The sequence below is a fragment of the Odontesthes bonariensis genome, chromosome 9 (assembly GCF_027942865.1).
Source record: "Odontesthes bonariensis isolate fOdoBon6 chromosome 9, fOdoBon6.hap1, whole genome shotgun sequence".
NCBI lineage: Eukaryota > Metazoa > Chordata > Actinopteri > Atheriniformes > Atherinopsidae > Odontesthes > Odontesthes bonariensis.
This window is the reverse complement of record NC_134514.1, coordinates 27,563,193-27,587,322: the sequence shown is the minus strand read 5'-3', so window position 1 is coordinate 27,587,322 and position 24,130 is coordinate 27,563,193. Positions and strand designations below refer to the sequence as shown.

General features: G+C 43.1%; 1 protein-coding gene across 1 annotated transcript in view; it reads right to left on the bottom strand.

Annotated features, from left to right (window-relative positions):
* Positions 1–260: 260 nt before the first annotated feature.
* Positions 261–24,130, bottom strand: part of igsf11 (immunoglobulin superfamily member 11) — a 102,820-nt gene continuing 78,950 nt past the window's right edge. Inside the window, exons 3-8 of the mRNA XM_075474479.1 lie at positions 19,000–19,163; positions 8,669–8,876; positions 8,307–8,462; positions 6,195–6,317; positions 4,761–4,908; positions 261–1,972 (exon numbers count right to left, since the gene is read on the bottom strand). Of these exons, the coding sequence (XP_075330594.1) occupies positions 1,387–1,972; positions 4,761–4,908; positions 6,195–6,317; positions 8,307–8,462; positions 8,669–8,876; positions 19,000–19,163 (1,385 nt within the window). The 3' untranslated portion in view covers positions 261–1,386. The remainder of the gene's footprint in view (positions 1,973–4,760; positions 4,909–6,194; positions 6,318–8,306; positions 8,463–8,668; positions 8,877–18,999; positions 19,164–24,130) is intronic.

The window sequence follows — 24,130 nt, the reverse complement described above, 5'->3', positions numbered from 1 at the left end:
GGCCACAAAAATAAAGTGTTTTGCTTCTCAAAACAATATGCATTCAACAGAGTAATACATTTGAATCACAAAATCGTTGTCCAGGAAAAAGTCAGACCTCACATCGCTTGGCGCTATTTTTGCCTCCCTTGATATCAATGCGTCCAGCCATTGGATGCATTGATATCAAGGGAGGCAAAAATAGCGCCAAGCGATGTGAGGTCTGACTTTTTCCTGGACAACGATTTTGTGATGCAAATGTATTACTCTTTTGAACGCATATTGTTTTGTTACCTTCGTCAACTCCAAAACTCAGCTGGGACTCCGCTCACAGGACGCAGCAGGGGGTAAGTCAATGCTCATGAATGATGTTGCCAATATGGGATGTCATACAGCTTCATGTCAAAAGAGGCGAACTATCCCTTTAATACATTTCGCGTGTTTTCAGAGTTGAATGTTGAAACTGTGGATAAAATGTTGGTTTCCTGAGATTTGTAAATCACCGCAGTCAAATTTACAATGTTACAGTGACGCAGACTGTTTGGAGTTGGGGTTGTAGAGTAGTTTTAATCTATGTTTTAGGTGTAAAGCATATCATTAGTAAGACTCTTGTTCATAAGACAGCAGTTTTTTCATCAATTTGCTCTGAAAAGTGCAAAAACATAATAAAAACGTTTGTATTCAGTGAAAACAATGACTCATTGTGTTACACCCACCCACTTTAACCATCTAAGGCCATTTCAACCACCATCCTTTCACTCTTACACTTTCGTGCTTTTGGTTCCTCCGAGCATACATTTCGACATTCTCTTTTCTAAGCCTTGACATGTTTTAACATCACTGTCAATCAAAAACATGGAGCAAAAATAAACCATTCAAAAATAAAACCGACTTCATTTGTTCTCCTAAATCAAAGGACACATGCATTAAAGTGAGAATCCAAGCTTGTCTTGTGTGACCATGCCGAGATGACGATGCCTGCTGTGAGTCCAAAAAAGTAACCACAATCATCCAGCCCTGAATAGCGTCTGGGATTCCAGGTTTTTTCGCAGAGTATTTTGCTCCAGCTTTGTGAAATCATCAAAGTGGTTTGGAAAAAAAAGAAATCATTCCCACTGCACCCACCAGAGGGAAAATCCATCAAATAAAGGGATTCCGTGTAGCGCTTGTCTTTAAAAATGCAGCATCCTGTCCTTGAAGGAATTGGCATTAAATGAACTCTGCTCTGTAAAATCCCAGTTTATATAGAGATAGAAAGGTAGAGACAAACAGAAAGACACAACCGTAAAGGGGAAGCAGGCTGCTTCAGCCCATATTCTGTCTATTTTTCATTACTGGGGCTCAAACATCACAACCAAACTCTCATTTAGTCTTGTTTTCAAAGCTAACAGTCCGTTAAATCAGATTTCAAACAAGTGAGCCTGCTCTGCTCTGGGCAGGCACCATGACCGGCACCGCCCCCATCCGCTCCAGCGTCGCCTGGCTCACGGCGTAGGAGTGCGTGTGCTGCCCGTGTGTGGACGTCACCACCGGTTTGAGGCTCACAGAGCCGTTGCTGCGCACCATTACGGGAGGGGACGGGGCGGAGTTCGTGGTGACCACCAGAGTTTTGGGGGGTGGGAGAGTGTGGCTGCCGTTGGCGAACGATGTTGTTGTTGCCGTTGTGGGCGGCGCGTGGCGGGGCAGTGGGGTGGAGCCTGGCGCCGTGACTGCTGTGGTGTGGCCATGTGCAGCGTTCTGGGATTGTCCGTGTCCGTGCCCTCCATGCGGTCCGTGTCCTCCATGCGCCCCGTGAGCAGCGGCAGCAGAGAAGGTCTGGCGAGTGTCTCCATTGTAGCGTGTGTAGGAGTTGGTGTCGTAGTTGGTTTTGGGGTTGTGCCAGTAGCGACTGTTGTATGTGTTGGTAGATGTCAGCGTGTCGTTCTCTGAGGATGAGGCGTCTGCGTGGAAAGCCTTCACTGATGACGACCGCTTGGGAGGCAGATCATCTTCTCTGTTGAGGAGACATGGCAGAGAGAGCTCAGTCACTTCACTCAAGGCAAGGCAAGGCCAGTTTATTTGTACAGCACAATTCAACAACAAGGCGATTCAAAGTGCTTTACAGATACATTAAAACAGTAGAAATAAAAAGCATGATTTACATTTTAAACAAAAAAGAAAGAAATAAGAACAATAGATAAAATCAGATAAAATCAGTAGTTAAAATGTGATTAGGTTTTGAAACTCAAGCTTCAGATTTGGAGTTTTCTTCAAATGCAGCTGAAAATAGGTGTGTCTTCAACCTGGACTTAAACACACTGAGTGTTTTAGCTGATCTGAGGCTTTCTGGGAGTTTGTTCCAGACATGTGGAGCATAGAAGCTGAATGCAGCTTCTCCATGTCTGGTTCTGACAACAATCCACCGCTTTACGCCTACATCCTAAAGTAATTTACTATCAGATAAATCTGCCGTGTCCCTCGTCTCCGTAGGGAGTATTGGCATCTTTCAGACACTGTTTTGCTTTAAATGATGCCCCCTGAATTCATTCCCACGTCAATAATCAAATTATAAACAAAGCTGCAGCAGTTTAAACAGAAGGCAGAACAAATATTTTTTTTTTTAACCTGTTGAAAACAGCACTCTGCTAAACTTTGCTGCTGTGAAAAAGTAACACGAGAAATGATTGTTCATCTTCAAATATTCACTACAATTCTGCGCTGAGAATTAACTGAGCTCTTCTGTGAAGACAGCTTCTTTTGAGGATGGAAATTAAGCTTATTTATTCATTCCTATCAGAATCGACTACATTAAATTTGCATCTGAGTGCCCCCCAACCCTCTCACGACAACTAATGTTATAGCAACAAGGTGCTAATGAATATCAATAAATATTTTTTCTTTTTTTTTTTTCAAAGAAGGGGGGAGGGGTTATTTTACTGTTTACAATATTATGATCACCCCTTGTAGAGAAAATCAGTTTTACAATCCCCATTTGCAGAAAAGTTGGGATTTTGGGGGGAAAAAAGAAAGAAAAACTTAAATCTATATTTTGTTCATTTGTTCCAACCTCAAATTCAAACAAGTACTGAGCTCAACATGAATCAACATGAGCTCTGGACTGCCTTGGAAAACCGTTTTCACTCAACATGGTGTACTGCAGCCTGAAACTGAATTAGGCAAGGAGGGCGACAGTTGGCGCGCGTATCGTGGTCAGACGAGTCCATGTTTCAGGGATTATGAAAATCTGACGTCTGGTTCTACAAAGATTTGAAAGAGCATTAAAGTGGTTATCAGTGAAAGCCAGTGTCTGAGGCATGAGGGTGCGTTAGTGCCCGTGACCTGCATATGTGTGAGGGTATCATTTTCTGTAGATTGGGATTTTAGAAAGACATACTGTGTCTTCCTGAAATTGTGTGGTTCATCATGAAGAGAAGAATCACATAACAGCAACCACAGACTGTTCAGCTGCTGAAGTCTTATACTCAGTAGGGATGGGACACAGATTTCTCTCGCAGAACTGCACTAATTAGCATTCTCTGTTTCCAACAGATTAAACACAGGCCTGACGTAACACAATGGTAAACATACCTCCATCCCAATATTTTTGAGTGTGTAATTTTACTAAATGCAACAGAGTTGGTCGGTGAAAACTCTGGAAAACATTTCATTTCACAATCTGAAAAAGGTTTTTCAAAAAAGAATGATTCATTCTTTCATTATGATTATTATTAATTAATTGAATTCCAATTGGCTTGAATTGGACTTACTATCTAAGTGCCTTGAGATGACATTTGTTGTATTTGGCGCTATATAAATAAAAATTAATTGAATTGAATTGAATTCAGCTCAATCAGATCTATCTTCAGTACATTTTCTATTTTCCCAAGGATTCTGGATTTGAAGTGTATTCATTGGGACTCTTTGTGGAGGACAAACAGAGCTCCAGGGGCAGAAACTGTGAACGGAGAATTACAGTTGAACCCCGAAATGAGGCAGATGTGATCCCTGTCTGCCAAAGAATTAGATATCTGAAGTGGGATTTATCATCCAAATGAATCCGGGAATATTCACAAGGCCAAATTGCAGCCCATGTAAACAACTGACTGATGTTTACAGACTGTTCGTAATGACAAATTGGCCTGTGATGGTGAGATAAGTCGCTGCCAGGAGATGCAATTAAGCCGAGTCCTCCAAACTCTAAATCCAATTTACTGGCAAAGGTGTTCCGAGTGGAGGCTTATATAGGGAGAATATCAAGTGCATTAGCTCTTTATATTCTCCGACAGGAACCACAAAGCCAAAGCTTTTAGTTCAGTCACCCCCGTAGTGTCTGAAATAACAAGAACATAATTGTCTCAGTGAACAGTCCCTGTTTGACAACTTCAGATATGCTAAATCAAATGTGTTCAGTGGCGAGGAAGAAAAAAAACATCACTTTGCCGAAAACACAGGCTGTTTGTAAAAATGCATACATTGACGAAAGTGGAGGCAATTAGGAAATCCTCAAGCTATTTCCATCAAAGAGGATAGAAGCTCTCTTCACTTGGTGAGATGCAGTTGTGTAGTTTAAATATATTTGTGTTCACAGACATATAGCATTACTACAGCGGCTGAACATAACTGCACACAGCTTCCCAAAATATGTGAATAAATGAGCAGATAACTGAACAGATTATCAACCTTTGAATAAATGACCAATCATACGCACGTTTTTACTTTTCAGAGAACTGTTCGTTCTCAATATGCTTAGAAGTGCAACAATATTGGGTTCTAACTAAAACGATAGTCATTCCAAACCTAACCTGATCTCATTGGGGATCTCCTCCTCGTCATATTTGTTCTTGTTCCTCCAGTAGAAGAGCGTGACCACCACTAACAGCGAACAGATAATGACAGCCAGGACTCCTGTAGCAATGGTCCCTGCGATCAGACCGACACTCTGAGGCTGGGCTGCAGGGCGGAGAAACAGAAGGGGAAAGTTTGACATGTCAAGCCAATCGTTTGAAGACAGTCCAAGTTACCCAGGATCACCTGACACTGACGAGAGAGCTGAATGCAAACAAGTACAAAAAGAAAAAGGGAAAAATGAGGAATAGAGCTCCAGATGCACAGAACTGAAGACCAGTTCTCATAAGACGACAGCTCAAAACAACAAAACAGCTTTACATACAAGAAGTGCTTGCCAAAGAAATGTGTTCATGTGTAAGTGGTACATTTGTGCCTTTTTAACACCAAAAGTAGTGTGTTTAAAGAGGTTATCTTAAACACGGGGGAACCCGCTACAACAAGCCAATCAAATCCTTTCTGATAGCCATTAGTAGTGTGTTTACCCTCTCAAGGCTACAACTGTCAAAGCCTGTTACTACCACTACAGGGGGACAAGCCTGTACTGTAACTGCGACAACATGAGGGGATGGCATTCCGCCTTATCATGCAGGCTGAGTTGGACCAAAATTCCTAATAATCATGATTATCTGAGATAATTACACTACTTCATTACTTCTGACTGGGAGCCATGACAGAAGAAATGGTAAAAATCGAGCAAATCTCTTGTTGCCGTCGGTGTCGTTATGGTCTGAATGTGTGCTTCTAACAACCGACACTGACCGCAGATTCCTCAGCGAAAATTAGTGCATGCGCCTCAGTTGAATGGCATTCAAACAGTTTCACATTGCACTCAAAAGCCAACGCTTAGGAGGCCAGTGTGTGGGGTGAATGTTTTGTCTTTTTCTTCTTCTTCTTCTAAAATACTTAAATAAGAAACATTAACAGCAGAGGGCAAACTTTCCATTTCCATTCAAAAACTGAGGCCCACTAGTGGGTTTGACGGACAGACTCTGCGCTCCTGTTCCTGACACTGAGTGGTGGCCTGTCACATGCTGTCAAAAGCCAAAACAAAATCCATGTTACGCTCCTCCCTGTCAAGCTGTCCAAAGCGTCCGACCCGGCATGACCTAAACCAACCCTCTGTCTTTTGCTCTGTTGGTGTCAGATGCGAGCACTGCTGCTATGTGCAAGATGCTCAGGTCTTGTCGTCTGTTTGGTAGAATTGTTTTTCTGCTTACGTTTCTTTCTGACAAGTGTCACTCAAAGAGACATCTAACAGTATTCCCACCTGTCAGCGTGACGCTGCTGCCCCATCTTCACACGGCCTCCTTAAAACAAACACAGCCGTGCGTCGCCCCGTGCGCACATGGCAAAACTTTCTGTTTGATGGAGTGTTCGAGTTTACTTACGTGCCACAACCTGCACATTGAGTACGCATGTGCTCTTGCCGATGGCATTGCTGGAGGTGCACTGGTAGAGTCCTGAGGTGCTGGTGCTGATATTTTTCAAGGTGACAGTGCCCTGCATTTGGTCTGGAGGGACACACACACGCAGCCACAAACCAAAATAAGTGACAACACCAATAAAGTTTCACATCGACAATACAGAGAGATAATACAAGAGAAAAAAAAAACTCTTCCGACTACCAGTAGAGGGTGCTATATACATGCTAATACAAGTTATACAAGAGAGTGTGCTGTGCAGTTTAACTGATGCTGCAGATTCTTTATGACAAATGATGAATGGGTTGAGTTGTGAGATAAGAATCACAGAGCTGTACACTACTGGAATTATTTAAATGTGCTCAACATAGCCTCATATGCCAGCTGTGTAAGAAGTCAGCCAGGTCTTTGTCACTTCTCTCGACAGTGACGTGACAGATGTCATAACTATCTCTGTCACGCTCAAGCAGTGTTGGGGGTGACATCAGCAAATGCAGAATCCAATTTCAATTTGAATAAAATGCAAACGGCAGAAGAGAAACTCTTCTTGTGAAATATGAGAGTATACGCTGTTTCAATTTAATAGTTTTATATATCAGGACATGTTAAAAAAATCATCTGTTCCGTATTAGGGGTTGAAATGAGGAGTCCACAGGCCTAAGTTAGCATGCTTAACGTTCAAGTTTGTGGCAGTGAAACTGGGATGAAAAGACTGAAAAAGTATGGCTCTTTTGGAAGTGTTGCCAGAAGAAAGCTTCTTCTCTCTAAAAAGAACATGGCAGCACAGCTTAGGTTTGCAGAGCTGCATCTGAACAAACCAAAAGACTTCTGGAACAATGTCCTTTGGACAGACCAGACCAAAATGGAGATGTTTAGCCGTAATGCACAGCAGCACGAAAACCAAACACAGCAAATTAGCACAAACACCTCATACCAACTGTCAAGCACGGTGGTGGCGGGCTGATGATTTGGGCTTGTTTAGTGTCCACAGGACCTGGAGTCATTGAGTTGACCATGAGCTCCTCTGCATACCAAAGTGTTCTGGAGTCAAATGAGAGGCAAGCTTGCAACGAACCAGTTAGTACAGATCTGAACCTGATCTAAATGATGTGTTGTTGCTTGTCTCAGACTGTTTTTATCAAGATAAGACTGCATTTGACTAAGATTAATATTTTTCAATTCCAGGAAGTTAATATAGTAGAAAATAAATGTATGACTTGCATGCAAATATTTTGTGGTGGGGATTTTTTGTGTATTTTATGTCAACGACACTTCAGTTTTAGAGAGATACAGTTTGGCCTATTTGAAGTTCTTTAACCGTTATCGCTTCAAAGGGCTGGTTGCCAAGCATGCAAATTAGCATCTAACAAATGCAAATAATTGACATGTATTTATCAAACTATGCTTCACCTTTGTAGCTGAATTTGCAATTATAATTCTTACTGTACTACGCATTTACATTTGATCTACGTCTTTGTAAAGAACGAAGAGGAAGATTGGCTTTATCGTCATGGCTGCCTGCAGCTGATGAGAGCCCAGCACAGAGGGCTTCGGCACACCAGTAGTGTACAGACTGGGGATGAAGATTATTGTACTGTGCAGTTGGCACAGCTGGAAAAGAAAGGAGAGTCAACTACAACGGCGCTCTCTGATGCTGAAAGCCAAATGCAACTCCACTTACGCCTGCGTTTGCATTGTTTGGTGGCTGGAAGGATGAGGGGGAGTCCACACAGTGTGACCAAACTCATTACACCATTCCAGTTTGCACAGTTGTAAATGTTAGCAGAGTTTGGTATTCAGCATGAGGAAAGAAGGAAACTTCACATGAGCTATTTATTTATTAGCTTTCATTGACTGCAACACACACACACATAGACTCATTCACTTTGTCACTTCATATATCTATCACCCCTCAGCAGGATCAGAGGAAAGGAACCATCGGGTTGGTGGTAGTTCGTGTCTGGCACATGGTTAATGGCAGTGATGGAAGAACTGGGGTCTGAGTTCTACCATATGTGTGAGATTTACCAGCAAAGGTGGGGCAAAAAGGAACTCCGATGGCCAACTTGTTTGTTATACCTTGCATGGCGTTGTGTGGCAGCCTGGGCAGCGCGTCGAGCTTCTCCCAGGAGTAGGACGGCGTGGGAATACCTTCCTCAGAGCTGCAGAACAGCATGATGTCGCTGCCCACATCCAGCGTGCCCTGGATTCGACATGCTGGCACCGAGGGGGGCACTGGCAGATGGGAAGAGTGGGTGGTGTCGCGTTAACCACTTCACAAAGCTAAAGCAATGTTTGGCTCGTTTCATATCGAATAACGCCGAAGAATCTGCTGTTCTGGAAATATTTTGGAACAACTGCTACAGCTTTAACCCACTGTGTTCTAATACAAGACATATGAGTATTTAAAAAATGTGCTGTGGTGATGTGCGGTTAGTTACCCAACACTGTTAGCCCAATGACGCCGATGTTGCGCCCCCCTCTGTCCGGGAGGTTGTTTACCAGGCACTGGTATGTCCCAGTGTCGGACAGCTGGGTGTTGTTGATGTAGATGGAGGCACTTGTGCTTGGCATGGTGGCCACGAAGCCCATACGACCGTGGAGGTGGTTGGCGAGGCTGAACACCTGGCCGCCCTGGTAAATTATCACCTGGGTTGGGAAGTCACAGAGAGGGAATGGTGGAAAGAACAGGCAAGGGATAAAAAAAAAATAAAATTGTTAAAAGAGAAAAGTAAATAGGAAAAATAATACAAATGTCAACACATTGATGGAAAAAATGTATTACTTCTATTCAAAGAATTGTAACAGTAACAGCAATTCAATCCCAATTGGCATTTCCTTTGCTGGTCTGTTACGCAACTCTTTCACTAGAGGGAGACCTATTTCTACTGCGAGGCTTAAAATAGACAGTGAACAGAGTAACTGATGGAGTGAACTGACTTTTATTTCTCTGGTAGAAACAAACAGACAAACAAACAAACTAAAAAAAAAAAAACTTTTATTTGAGAGTGGTTCTTTTCTTACTCGGTGGGTTGATTTCAGGGTAAAGGGTACACTTTAAAAGTATGCTTTCATGGTACTGTAAGGCTCTTCGGATAAAAGCATCCCCTAAACGGAATGCATAATTGAAAGCATTTTTCACTTGGAAACATGTAAACTCCCAATCTGATGAATGCAAGAGTGGGAACGTCGGGAGAGACTCACGGGAGCAAGTCCAGAGGGAAATCATCCTTTACAATTCCGCCAGTGACCTTTGCGAATAATCACAGCGACGACACACTTGAGCAGATAAGACAACGCCTTCAGGTTGAGGTAATCTTGTCTGTGGTCCAAATTAAAGAGCAATGAAGGATCAGCTTGTTTAAGAAAAAAAAAGAAAAGAAAAAAGAAAGCTTCCCTCTGGGCTTCAAACTGTGGCTGAACAGCTCGTTTGTGAGGCCGAGCCACATGCAAAACAGCTCTCACCCCTCAGCTGGGCCCACACAAAAGATGAAGGGCCCACACAAACACATAGCCTGCGCACGCAACTGTGGCAGTCACGCACGGCGAGGCATACATACGCACACGCAGAGCACGGATGGGAATCAGAGGGGCTATTCACTTCGCTGAAAGGAGTCCTCATTGAACTGTTCAAAGACCCGAGAAGGGAAACAACCAGCACCAGTGTGTTTTAGTGTGCTTTTTTACGTGGGTGTGTGTTAACACTGGACTGATAGTTCTGATGAAAGTGTAGGGGTGCGTGTGTGTGGCTGTGTCCTCCACCGCTGCCTAACGATTGTAAATTGCGTGGCTGCAATTTCCTGAGTGCAGTACGCTCGCTTTGTCCTCTTATGTGCAGATGAATAGGCAGCTCCTCAGCTGTGATGAGAGTCTGCAACTGCATCTCTTCTGTGTGTGTGTGTGTGTGTGTGTGTGTGTGTGTGTGTGTGTGTGTGTGTGTGTGTTCAAGTCTAAATCCATTTACTAACAAGGAGCGTATCAATTTTTGAGTTGCGCGTGTGTGTGTGAGCAGTCTGCCACAGTAACTGCCGCTTCGTCTAATAATTGCGTGACGCCACTTTGATTTTCTGTCCTCTCTTTTCCTTTCAGATCTTAGCCGAGGTTTCTGTCAGCCGGCGTCTTTGTTTCCCCTCTCGAACAGACGGCACCTGTTGTTACCTGGCTCTACACTCTCGTTGACCTGACGATACAATCTACATGCACCCTGAAAGTGATCCAATGCAATCGGCCTTACACGCACCATTATGCGGCTGCATGTGTGCACGAATGAGGTGAGGATCGATGTGTAGATGTATTGTATTTCCCTTTTTGTCTCTCTTTTTGATCCATCCTTATCAAAGTGTACAGTATCAACCGCCACATCTGCCTGCATGACCTGGTTGGCTTTGTGGACGTGCACAAACAGAAAAGAGGCCATGGCTGGGACTCAGATGGCAGAGGGCCTTAAGAACTCTAGCTGGACTAGCTGGGCACTCCGCTGTTGGCCCAGCGGTAAACCTGTGCTGCATCGTTTCTCTCCTAAAATCCTACACACAGATACAGAATAAGCATCTGCGCACGTTGCCCTACATCCTAAATCTGGATACTCATGCGAAAACCTTCAGATGCTCTCCATCACTGAAACAGTTGCATGATCATATCCTACTTCTAGCTGACCCCGTAAAGGCCCCTTTGGCAGCAGACATGAGGGATACTGCCATCGCCTCAGTAAAGCCTGAATAAATCTCTAAACCCCCCACAGCTCTCTTCAATTTACTGACTGGAAGCTGCCACTGTTATCTCTTTCTATCCTTTGAGACATGTCCTGAACAATATGGACCCCTTTCACCAATATCTATCCTCATATGACTGGTTGTAACTGGCTTATTCCACAAACCACAGTGCATACATACACGTCTAAACAGATTTTGGTCATGTCAATACTTTCGGCTAACTCTGGCACATTTACAGAGGCTATCTGGCCATGAACAGCAGTATTACGGCCGCGAACCTAAAGACTGTATCGAAGATTGTGATGCAAAACACAAACCACTGATCTACCTACTCGGGTTTCTTCAACGCCTGTAAGGTGTCTTTATTTTTACTTTATTCTTCCCGTTCTGCACCGAACTTCAGAGAAGTTGGTGCTGCCAGATTTTGGGACAGAAACAAGCAGCCTCATCCATAAAAAACTGGGTTCTTTAAAAGAAAAAGGGAAAAAAAAATAACTTAAAGTTGCTTCCAGTAAGCCGTCATGGCAACTCCGGGGCCTTGAACATGTGTTGCAAAAGACGAGTCGGCATACTCCAAATATTTCAACAATTTCTTACTCTTACTATTTCTTCTTTCTTACTGAATGTGACCTCATTCAAGTGAGTTATTAACTGCCTTGATGTTGGAATGTTGCTGTGCACGTGAATGCAGCCAATGATGTTCAGGGACACTGCTTTGTGTAGCGCTTTCATTTGAATATTCACAAAATGCTCTTTAATATAAAAGCACCCGGAAAATGGAGCGAAACCTTGCCCCGTAGCTGATGGTGTAAAAGCAGGAATAAAACTGGAAAAATATGGAGAAAGTTGGGAGCATTTTGTAAAATTAAGACTTCAACGGTTCACATCTGAGGTCTTTAAGGACCCTCCACCCTTAAAAACATGCAGCAAAGAAGTATGGCCCTACCTATGTCAACACCAAACTAGATAATCAAAGTGCACTTTTGGGCAATGGTGGAGGTGATCAAGCTACGTCCTCTACATCCTCTGTAATATAGGCCAGTTAAAGTTAATATAATAGGTTCCATTGCTAAAGCATCAAACGAGTGGGGGACTGTGGGGTCCCTCATCAGATGTAACGTGAGACCTTTGAGTAGCTCGCGGAGGTAGCACAGAGATTTCCAGTCTGAATTAGAAGGCATTGAAGTGGAACTGGTCAGCCTGATTGTTTTGAGTGGAGGTGAGGGGGTCACTCTTTACACTCAACCATGTTTGCTCCCAGAGCAATGATGAAGTCATTACTTCTTCGTAAATTCAAAGGATGCAATCTCACCGAGAGGGCAAGCAATCTGGATTTACAGTGATCAGTTTAGGAAAGTCATCTATACACTCTGTAACTGGGGGTTGTGGAGTCCAGTCCTCATAAGTAGGATTTTCCCAGTTGAACTCTTTGCTTGAAACACACTTAATATCCTACGAGCCAAAATCCTGACAAGCTAGCGCTGACCCTGCACACCGATATCCCCGCTATAGCCAAGCAAATGAAAAAGAGAATACATCTGTGCTGATTACTAAAAGGTATCCAGTAATTAGCTGTAAAGAAGTATGTTAAGTATATGAGTCATGGATATGGAACGCTTCGTCCCTTTACTTCTTAAAAAGGAGGGAAGTCACAGGCTTAGACAAACAGCTTCCCATTTTTCGCTAAAAATGGTCCGACTATCAAAAATTGTTTACTAATAATTTGAGGGCAAGTGAACACTATATCTATCTGAGACATCCTGGGATCAATGTGATCATCTGAAATATCGTGGCAGACGCTCTCAATTACAGATTAACATCATTTCTGCCCCACAGATTATCTGTGACCTCAATTTAAAAAAAATAAATAAATAAAATAAAATAAATCAGAAAATCACAGCCAGATCCCCTTTTTCCAGGAACTGACGAAAAACGCTTTCTTTTCTTTTTTCCAGACAGAAAATAGCCTGAAAAATGACATGACTGCATCAGTTCTGTGGTGATAAAAAGATGCTAAAATAAACAACTAAAAACCCACCGGTTTAAATGTCGGGAAAGTAAGCTACTTTGATGACTGGAACTACAAAATGAGCTACAGAATTAGTTTCACAGGTGGTGGGAGTGGAAAGATGTTATTAGAGCATAAATAACACCAATATCCAACAAACAGTTTAAAGAGCTATAAAACATAAAGCCCTTGTCTGGGCGTGTGTGTGCTTATCTGGATTATCCCACACCTAACGGCCCAGAGGAAAGCAGCAGGACATTTGATCACAACTACAGCATGATGGACAGATTCTAAACGCATAAAACAGCACGTGAACATCCGCACTCGCGCAAACACGCGCGTAAGATTCGCTGAGCTCCGGGCCAACATGTAGTCTGAAGCTCGGCATGTCACTTAAACGGTGAAAACGAACCGGGCTCCCACCAAACCAGGTCTGAATTTAAAGGGAAAGTTCAACTCTTTTGACATGAAGCTGTATGACATCCCATACTGGCAATATCATGCATGAACATTGACTTACCCCCTACTGCAGGGATGTCCAAAGTCGGTCCTCGAGGGCCACTGTCCTGCAGGTTTTAGATGTTTCCCTGCTTCAAGACACCTGCTTCAGATTAAATGGATCTCTTCAAAAGATTGTTAAGTTCTGCACAAGCCTGCTAATGATGCATTGATCTGAATCAGGTGTGTGGAAGCAGGGAAGCATATAAAACCTGCAGGACAGCGGCCCTCGAGGACCGGATGTGGACATCCCTGTCCTACTGCGTCCTGTGAGCCGAGATCCAGCCTCGTTTTGTTGTTGACGAAGGTAGTCCGGCTAGTTGGCTGGGGCCACAAAAATAAAGCGTTTTGCTTCTCAAAACAATATGCGTTCAAAAGAGTAATACATTTGCATCATAAAATCATTCTCCAGGAAAAAGTCAGACTCACAATTGCTTGCCGCTATTTTCTCTCCCTTCGTATCACTGCGTGCTGCTGCCTGCCGCGCCTGTTTCACGGTGTAGCCCGAAGTGCAGACCGAGCAATAAACACCGTACGGGGGTAAGTCAATGTTCATGCACGATTTTGCTAGTTTGGGATGTCTTACAGCTTCATGTCAAAAGAGGCGAACTATCCCTTTAAAACAGGTTCAAGGTTTACTGTCATTTCCTTGAACATTTCAACTCAGTTCGGTTCAGTTGATACTGCCAAGTCAATTCAAGAAGACTGCGTAAGTCGAATAAATAGGTTTTGTATGAAGGTGGAGGCTTTATAAAGCTTGTCCTTAGTTTTTCTTGCTAATGCACAATTTAGTAAATGCTGTCGAGGGGAGCTGTGACCACGGGAAGATTAGCGAATGGGAAACCAGATCCGGGCTGAGGACCATCAAGGACAGGCAGTTGGTCTAATCTCAGAAATATAAAATTTCTCCCAGAAGGAGACAAGTTGGAGCCAAAATGAGATCTAAGAGTCAGAAATGAAGAGGGTGAAAACAATAATTGCAACACGCAGGACATGGCATAAAATACGTTAATCTACTCACAGATAACAGTTTGGTGAAAGTCGGCGTCCTTCGGAAGTTATTTAGATCAGTGTGTATCATATAACGGGAGTGAATGGGGCATCGGCCGATGGATATCCACGGATATACGCTCCCGTTATATGGATATAAGCGGATCTAAATATCTTCCGAAGGACGCCGACTTTCACAAAACTGTTATTGGTGACTAGATGAATGTATTTTATGCCAGAAATGCGGTCCAGGTTTAGAAAAACCGAACTTCTCCTTTAAAGACCCCCCAACTCATCATGTGACTAAAGTTTGACTCCAGTCTCTCATTTGAGTTTACTAGATTCTTTTGGTTGATATCGATCTTAAAATGGCAGCACTGTACTCTGGCATCTACACCGGAGAAAAAGCTTTATAATGCTGTAGAATATTTTTCAAAAATTCCTTAGTGTGAGAGAGAGACGTGGGGATTTGTATCATTAAGAGCACTAATTACTTCAGGAATCAAGTATCTGAGCATAGGGCCAAAGCACCAAGGCGTCCCATTTAAACTCGACTCATTAAGTGCCATACTCTGGAAAGTGGGGTCAACCGTGCAGGCTCAAGGCTGTAAAACATAAGGTGAGGCCTTATACAACATGCAGAAGAAGCTATGAAGGAAACATAACGGAGAAGAAAAAAACAAACATGTTTGCGCCACAGAGAAGCTGACAATCACATGCTTTCACCTCTACGCTGTAACGATGTATAATTTACGACAAACCCGTCGGAAAGTGGCACTCAAATTCGAGGACGGAGGGATCCGAGGGGCCAGAGTGCGCTCGCTAAAGAGCTAACGCGGGTAGTGCAAATGTTCTATTCAGTAATTGTTAATGGCTTTTAGCATCAACTGTAATCAATTATGACACTCTCCCTTTTAAATGACCTTGTACTTGTTCCGTGACACCGCGCGGCACTTTATCGCACACTTGCCAGACGGCAGAGCTGCACAGTTCGTACGGTATTTGTTTCTCCTCGTGTCTGAGAGCACAGATTGCCACCGCATGTGTAGGATTGCGCGTGTAGCAAGTGCTGCGGGTTACAGTGTTTACCTAAATGCTTGTGTGGGTGTAGTGGTCATGCCCTTGAGTATATATATATATGCATCTGTCATACAGAGCATAGTGATTGTGATGCAGCCTACTGCTTATTCCCATCATCACTTGACATCTTTCAGTTCATTTGTATTTACGTATGTGTTTTTAGTATTTGTGTGTATATGAATAAGACTTTATCGACGAGAATGGCTTAATAATGTCTGTGTATGTAGATATATGCATGCTCATATTCCTGCTCTCACCGTGCACTCAGCATGTACATTTGAAGTCAGCAAACGCACAATAAACGAGCCCCCGCGTGCATGTGTGTGAATCCGTGCTGCTTTTGGACCAGCAGTCTGTCCAAGGCCAGTCCGTGAGTGTGCGCGTGTATTTGCGTATGCCAGTGTTTCTGAGTGTGTGTGTGTGGTGAGAACAGCTGCGATGCAGAGCCTGTAGTGGGCGTGAGTTAATTAGTGCAGAAGATGATTGCGTTATTTGGACGGCCGACCAGCACTGGGGTTCAAAGTGAAGGGAGGCAGGTGAGCTTGTACGGCCTGCAGCTGCATGTTAAACAACTCAAACGGAATCACAGAAGGCCCGCAAGGGGGAGGAAAGCGGAGGGAGAGAGGGAGAGAGGGAAGGCGAGACGAATAAGAAAATAAGAGAGGGCTATCAAGAAGGAGGCCAAAGAGGCAAAATAAGCAGCAGAACATACAGTAGGCTGACTTATGTAATGTTTTTGTTCTATTTGTACAAATGTGACTACTGCCCTTGTTATCACATCAGTAAGAATAGCTTTAAGATGTTCTGGACTTTACAGTTGATGTATTGTTTGAAATCAGAACGGTGCCACCTGACAAAGCTGTCCTGCACTGGAAAAAATGCCCCTCCAAAAATAAGTAAGAAAAACAACAAATACAAGACTTTTTGCTTGAAATAAGCAAAGAAATCTGCCAGTGGAACTAGTGAAAATCGCTTGTCAAGATTTCTTGAAATAAGATGTGATATTTAGGACTTTTAAGGTTAAAGTGATCTTGAAATTAGCTTAAAAACCTCTTCAAATGTCAAAAAAAGCTTGTTTCATATGATATGTGACTCAAAACTAATTGTTTTCAAGACTTTTTCATTGAACAAGATATTCAAGATGTATTGTCTTCAAACAAGTCCCTATATCTGGCCGAAATAGTACTTGTTAGGCAGTGTCTTATATTAAGTGTAATGAGATATTTTGACGAGAAATGAGACAAATATACTTGGTGAGACTTTGATTTTTTCCAGTGTGCAGGCCTCACAATTTGTAAAGTGACAACTTTGTTTGGACTATGAGCACAGATTTAATCTTCTGATGCACAAAGATGTTTCTGTAACTCTGTAAATCTGTGTTTTCTGAAGCCTTTTGAGTTTTTAATGTTTCGGCATAAACATGGCCAAAAACATCTCAGTTATGCTCTTTAAAGCAGTTAAAGAGAACCACCCCATCGAGTCTCCTCCTCCCAAGCATTCACCCATGCCGTCCAATTCTCTTTAGTACTACCAGGTGCTTCAACTTCTCATTCAGCTGGCCATCTTACACTGTTGAGGCAAGTAAACAGCAACTTGACATTTCATTAATTGTAAAAGTCCTGCACACCGGCCTGGAGGAATCTTTACCCACTTTCTTCTTTCAGAGCAGCGTTCACACTGAGATATTCGTGGGTTTCCTCTGATGAGCTGCAGACTCTTTGGTGACTCGATCATTCCAAAGCATGAACTTTTTTTTGCTTTTTCCAACCACTTTTTGTGAGAATGACTAATTATATTAATTAGACTTCACAGCATTTATTTTTCCAGCCACTATGGATCAAAAGTTGCAAAGCAAGCTCTAATAATGATACTACCACCACCATGTTTTACAGCTGGGGTGAAGGTTATTGGTTGTACTTTGGTCCATTCTGTCCAGAAAACATTTAGAAACAGCTCCGTGGCTTGTTTTTAGCAAACTGCAGACAGTCAGCAAAGTTCATTTTGAAGAGAAGTAGCTTCCGCCCCCGCCATTGTTCAATGTTCTCTTGATGCTGAACTTACACTTATTACCATCAGACAACATAACAAAAAGGTCGTAAGTTGTTTAAAAAGTCATCCTGGATTCCTCCACTCCTCGGGAGGGTATTCATAGTTTTGAGTTTATTTCTATGTTTTAAGTCATTCATGCAAATACAGAGACAATTCTAAAAGCTTCGCCAACTTTTAAGCATCACAGTAAATCTATATTACTCTACGATAAACTCTATAATTCACATAACTGGTATTCTAAAGGTGCTGTCAGATGCACCGAAAAGAGAAATTTCTGCTCAGGTTTTCACTGTTTTACCGTAGTTGCTGTGCATGTACACTTTTGCAGAAATGCTTAATGCGCTTTCATCTTTTGTATTGTAACTTAACACATGGACTGTATTCAAAACTGCCGACCACATACTACCAACAAATGCAGCTCTACTTTCCAAAGCAGTAAGCAGGACTGAACACTGTGATAGTATGATTGGGCGGGCTCAGAAAGTCAACTAAGGGTTTTCCCCCTTCGTCGGTGCTCCATCGAGACAACACAGACACGCAAATCTGAATGTTTGGTCATTCTTCACAGTGGGATTTGTCGGCGAAACAAATCACTTTTTCCATCTAATGCAAACATTGGTTCACAAATAATAAATGGGAGCAAAGGGTTTTCTAAAGGAAATTCACGTTTCCGAGCCTGGACTTTGAGTTTTCTCAACAGTAATCCATTTGGCTCTCTGCTCTTTACTTTTTGTAAAAATTATTGAAATAAAACTTTGACTTCTCTCTGAATCTGTTGGTCCAGTCAATTGCACAACAGCTCTTCCCCATTTCAGATAAGCTTTCGAGCCAGTCAAACAGCTGGCAGCCTTTTTACCACTCAGTGGGGCGTAACGGAGCACAGTCACGTCTCTCACATGTCTGATGACATCACGTGCATACCCTTTACAATAAGCTAATGGAAGAAGTTGATATTAAGACTGAAAGGAGCCATGCTTTGAATACAGCCACGATTGTTATCGTAATCATGAGTTGTGCCTTGGATTGTGTCTCGCAAATGTCTCAATTTGAAACACTTTTACGTCAGGAAAACACGGAAGCATCTAAATTTGAACCGTTGTGGTTGTGCCTCTGTATCAATCTCTGACTTTCTATGCATCTATGAAACCTCTAGCATTCTCTTTGCGCTGTATCTGACACTTTATCTCACACACTTAAACAGCTCTAGTCTTGTGTACCTGCTTTGACTGTAACATTGGAGAAGATGCAGTATGGCCATCCACGTGATGCGTATGTAATGATATTGCATTGGAAAAGCAGTTAGGTGCATTTCAGAAGTATAGTATAAATACGCCATCTAAATATCCAGAGTACCTAGTCTATGTCTCCTAAACTTTTTTTTAATTCCGATCATTGCTGTGAGAGCAGTCAGTAAGTGGGTGTGAGTGATACATACCTGCTCTGGCAGGTTGGCATTGGAGAGCGGTATCACCATCCAGATGATGTTGAGGTTGTTGAGGGCAGCGCTGGTGGTGAAGGAGCAGGGCAGGACGGCTGCTTGGCCCCGGGCCACCTGGACGCTGCTCTGGGACACCGTTACATCCAGCGCCCGCACACTCACTGCAGGTGAAGAGAAGCAGTGATCAGCATCTCGACAAAGAAATTTGCAGAAACTCTGCAGAGCTGCATGTTGAGTCAGCTCGCCTATAATTGTGCATCCCATTTGAACTCAGATGTCAGAATCTCAGAGTTCCCCTCATGAAAAATAAACTAGAACACTCCTTTAGTTTGGATTTCCGAATAGAGAAGTTGGAGGAACCTCACGAGCCCTGAGCTTAAAATCCAGTATGGCAGCCCTGCACAAAATGTGGTGTTAGCTGCAGTGATTTTTGGTTTATTAGCATGTCTGTGAGTTTGTTTCTTGTTAGATCAGTCTCATACACAGTAATGTCAAACCTCTATCAGTGAGCACAGCACTGCAGTGTTTGAATGCACAGAATAGATAGTGTATAGCATTGTTGTATTTCTACTAATGGCTAGCACCGTCAGTTAGCACAACAAAGAGCTAATCCAAGTGGTTTTCTGACTTCTTCTTTGACTTTGTACAAAAAAGCAGCATTTTCATTCATTTCATTTTTTTTATCAACCTCCAGTTCGGGTCAGGGAACAATCTGGTCCCGCTATGCACATGTAAAGTTATTTACAAGCACATTTCAAAAAGCAACAAAGTCTTGTTTAATCTCTCAGCACATTGTTCTTGTTTTCTTTTGCTCTCTTTTAATCTTTTCAGCAAACCAAACCTCCTTTTTTTTTTTTGCTCTCAGCAATAAACAGACATCTAAACCACGCCGAGGAGGATCCCATGAAATATGCAACAGTTAAATGGAGAAACATGATAAGCTGTCTCCTGAGTTATTCATTTCATTCATCTCCTGAAACAACTTGCTTTTTATATGGGATCACAGTGAATATCAATACAGACTGAATGAACATGACAAGTGGGGGCAGTATTGGTTTTTTGACGCCATTTGCTGCTTCCTGTGGACAAACAGCTCGCATGATGATGACAAAAGCAGGTCTGTCCTCCCGCACTAAGAAACTCAGAGGCAGCTTTGCTCATCTGGACTCGGCTGTCAGCCATAACAGACCCGGGGAGACAAATATGTACATGCTGCATCTATTTCTAGACCAGCTAAAGGCATTAGTACCTAAATTAAGTTAGATCACCCCCGCAAACATGTATCCATGTCCAAAAACCCCAATGGGAAGTAATCTTATCTAAACACCGCGAGGAGGAGGATGCACTGATATGATTACGGATAATTGATCACGTCCTGTGAATCGTCCCTGTTGCTGATAATGTAAGATGATGATCCTGCCATAAGTCAATAGTAGAAACAACCAGAATGTAATGGTTTGTGGTCAGGGTTCATGCTGGATATTTACTTGGTTGTTTCTATTGCAATATTTCCAAGTCCATTTACCGGGGAATTTTGGGGTTTACGATACATTTTATGGCAAATTTGGGCTTCGAATATTATTGTGCTATCCTGAAGAAGCTGACAGACTGCCTGTTGCTCCCTGCCTGTCTGTCTGTCCGGTATCTGCTGGGCTTCCTACGCTTTCCTTCTGCTGGCAGACACCACAGGCCCTGCAGGCTCACTGCTGTGGAGATAGGCAGCACTCATCCTGCTCTGCTCAGCTATGGTTCAAAAGAGACATACACAAAAAAAAAAAAAAAAAAACTTCCCATAAATTATGGAGGCATTTTTACTTAAAGGGATTATATTCCCCTGTAACGTCAATACGTATCTTTTACAAAGGCATAATTCTCTCTCTGTAACTTAATAGCTTAAATGATAACACAGTTGTAAGCAGCGCAATCCTGTCTGTGTGTGGGTCACTGTGCAGCTAAAGAGCCCCCATTACCTCTTATAACATCTCCAATGTGAGACCATTATGATGAATGCAATAACATTAAAGTCTTAGATCACGACACTAATCTGATCTTCTTCTATTCTTTCTGTGCACAGTGTTCATTTTCCTGCACAGAATAATCTACGATCTTATTGGAAGATTAAAGATTAATGAGTTTGTACAAGGTGTTATGATCATCTAAGGATGTGTGACTGTTGGCAACATCAGCGCGAGTGTTTATTCTCAACGGGGGCACACACACTATAGGTATTAAACACGGCGGATTTATGGGTGAAAAAAAAGGAGAGGAAGACTGAAAGTAAAAGAGGAGGAAAGGAGAATCAAAAAAAGAAACAGAAATACAGAACAATCCTAGAGGAATGAAGATAGAAGGAGCATCTTATCATCTGTAAGCCTCCTCCAAGGCTGCAGTCTCTCAAGCCCACAACAGCTGGAGGGCTCATTTCAAAACACTGGATTAGAGAACCTCTGTGCTCAGAGCCTGTAAGCTCCTACGACCAAAGAACAACACACACTCAACATCACAAACAAGAACATACACAAACACACACACGCCAGCCATATGCACACATAAAGTATATACCCATCTTGACCCATTGCCATGCACACATACTCAGACTCATCAGTGCATGTCATTGTGACATGTATGGTGGCCCTTTGGGGACACATCTAAGAGATGGAGCAGCGGCATTGCCTGGCATTGCTTCATTATTGCGCAAACTGCTGCCAAAACTTCACGCCAGCTCTTCAGCTCCACTCGTGAAGCATGTCTGGTAGACAGCTGCTCCTCCAGAATACATCCTGTAAAGGGTTTGATAGGCGAGGGACGTACGGTGAGCCATTCGCTGTCAAACATGCCGTCCTTTCTAAAAAGCACATAAAAATACATTCAATAAAATATGAACAAGCTAAAAGAGGATGCTGTATTTGCCACGAGTGCCACAATGTCAAATAGCTGCATCGGTCAAGGGCGCAAAGCGTAGCAACGGCTTCACACTGAGGGCTCAAAATCTGTTAAATTACTGCCATTTCTGAGCTACAAAAACCTGCCTGTGTTTCCCTTCACAAACTGGAAACATGCTCATCATGTTTCACTCATGTGAAATGCAATATATGACAACTATTACATGTTCAAAAATGCTTATAAGGGGATGGAAGGTGTGGATGGAGCCAGTTTACCGCAAGACGACCACAATGTTTAAATTTTCTACTTCGCTGTCAGTCCCGGGTCGTTTGGTGTTAGCTTAAATGTTTCAGGTTTGCATCAAGCTGCCTGAACACTTCCCCATACAAAATAACCAGACTGGACCGGAATGGCTTTTCATCCCCACGTCATGACACTAATGCACACAGAAGCGGTGTAAATAAGCTGTCCAATTCACAGCTCGTCCCAACCGAGCCTATTCGTTATTTTATCGACAAACATCTTTTTCCCTCGTCCTCTCACATCCAGCCTTGAGCTGGCCCGAGGCCTCGCTCAGCAGGGCCCGGACCAGCCTGACTAACACAACATAGTAAACACTACTCCTTCATGCTGACCACCCACCGTTTGCAGTTATGTACGGTATTGTGATAGAGGAGAGCTGTATTGTCTGCCTTATTAGGCTCCCGTGAGTGATAAATCCTACATTAGGCCACGACTTTCACCATGTACTGCCGCCCAACAATTTGTGCAAAAACACTCATTCTCGTGATTATCGCCCAAAGGAAATGAAAAAGAAGCAACAGAGAAACATTTCCTATTAGCTTTTGTCTCAGAGAAGACATTAAAGGGATAATCTAAGTCAACTAAAAGTGTCGACTGCAGATGCTCTTTAAATATAGATCAGCAAAACTGACACTTTGCTGTTGACTCAAGTTGATCTGTAAGCGGAACACATTCGCATACGGAACGCTTCTCAGCGGCATGAAAGGGAGGGAGGAAGTAAAAAAAAGGGCAGAGTGAAATGGAGAGGTGCAGAGAACAAATCAGGAGGAAGGAAGGAAGGAAAGAAAAGGGCAGGAGTGGAACAGGGGAGGGCGAGATAAAGCAGGGAGGATCCTGCTGTTTCCAGAGAGGCCTAATTGATAAAGTCACCCGAGGCAGCGCTCACAGTGCTCGTGGAGTGAAGTAGAGAACCAACAGCGCGGCTCCGTTAAAACAGCTCTTTCTCCACTTTCCAAGTGTCAAAACTGCTGTTGATTAATGTATGAGGAAAAGCATTCACCTCGGAGAGCGGGATGTGTGTGTTTGTGTGTGTGTGTATGTGCGCGCGCTCACTCACTGACTCAAGCGAAGGTGGAGCCATGATGGGATGGAGAACAAATGCAGGGAGAGTTCAACACTTCTGCTCACACACACACATATTCCCTGCTTTGCAAGTCATTTGCATTCTGTGTTTTTATTCATGTGGCTCTTTTATTCATAGGCTTTGCTTTTATTTCTGTTTCAAACAGATGCCCCTGATGCTGTGATGTGATGTGATGAGCCTCTGGCACAGCTTCACTGGGTGGGCTTCTCTGGGGCACACAGAGGAATACACGCGCACAGAGATGCGCACGCACGAGTGAGATGATTGATGATGTTGCAAAGACAAGGACTAAAGAAAGACATCGCCTCAATACATATGTAAAAGTGAAATAAATCAAGTTCCCTCTTCTTTGAAAGCAGCAGAGAGTTGCTCTAAATTCTTGGTCTTGCGCCTCAAATTTCCACCCAGTCGACACAACTCTGAGCCGGTTTTGACCTAAAATGGAGGACCTCTTCAGAAGTGAGAGTATCGGGAAGCAGGGAGAGATCAAGCATAAAATCGTGCCGGTCTATCTTCTGTTTCAGGCGTGAAAGTTGGCAGCTCTAACTGCTTTTCCTGTTTAATCTGCATCTTTGGACAGAAGCGGCTATTTTGATTGGCCTATTTCTATAATCTCCACACTGGGAAACGCATCCCCTGCAAATATAATAACCAAAAGAGCAAAAACTATATAATTTAACATCGTCGTGAACACATCTACACGTGGATCCATGTGCAACGACACCTGTGCCCTCACACAAAACGAACCGTCCTGTTCTCTTGCAACAGGCCCAGGGGGCTTTGTGGCAACTTTTGTTGAATGTAGAAGTGAACCATGCGCTGTTGCCCCTGCCTGTGAGGCACCGGGGTGAACCAACG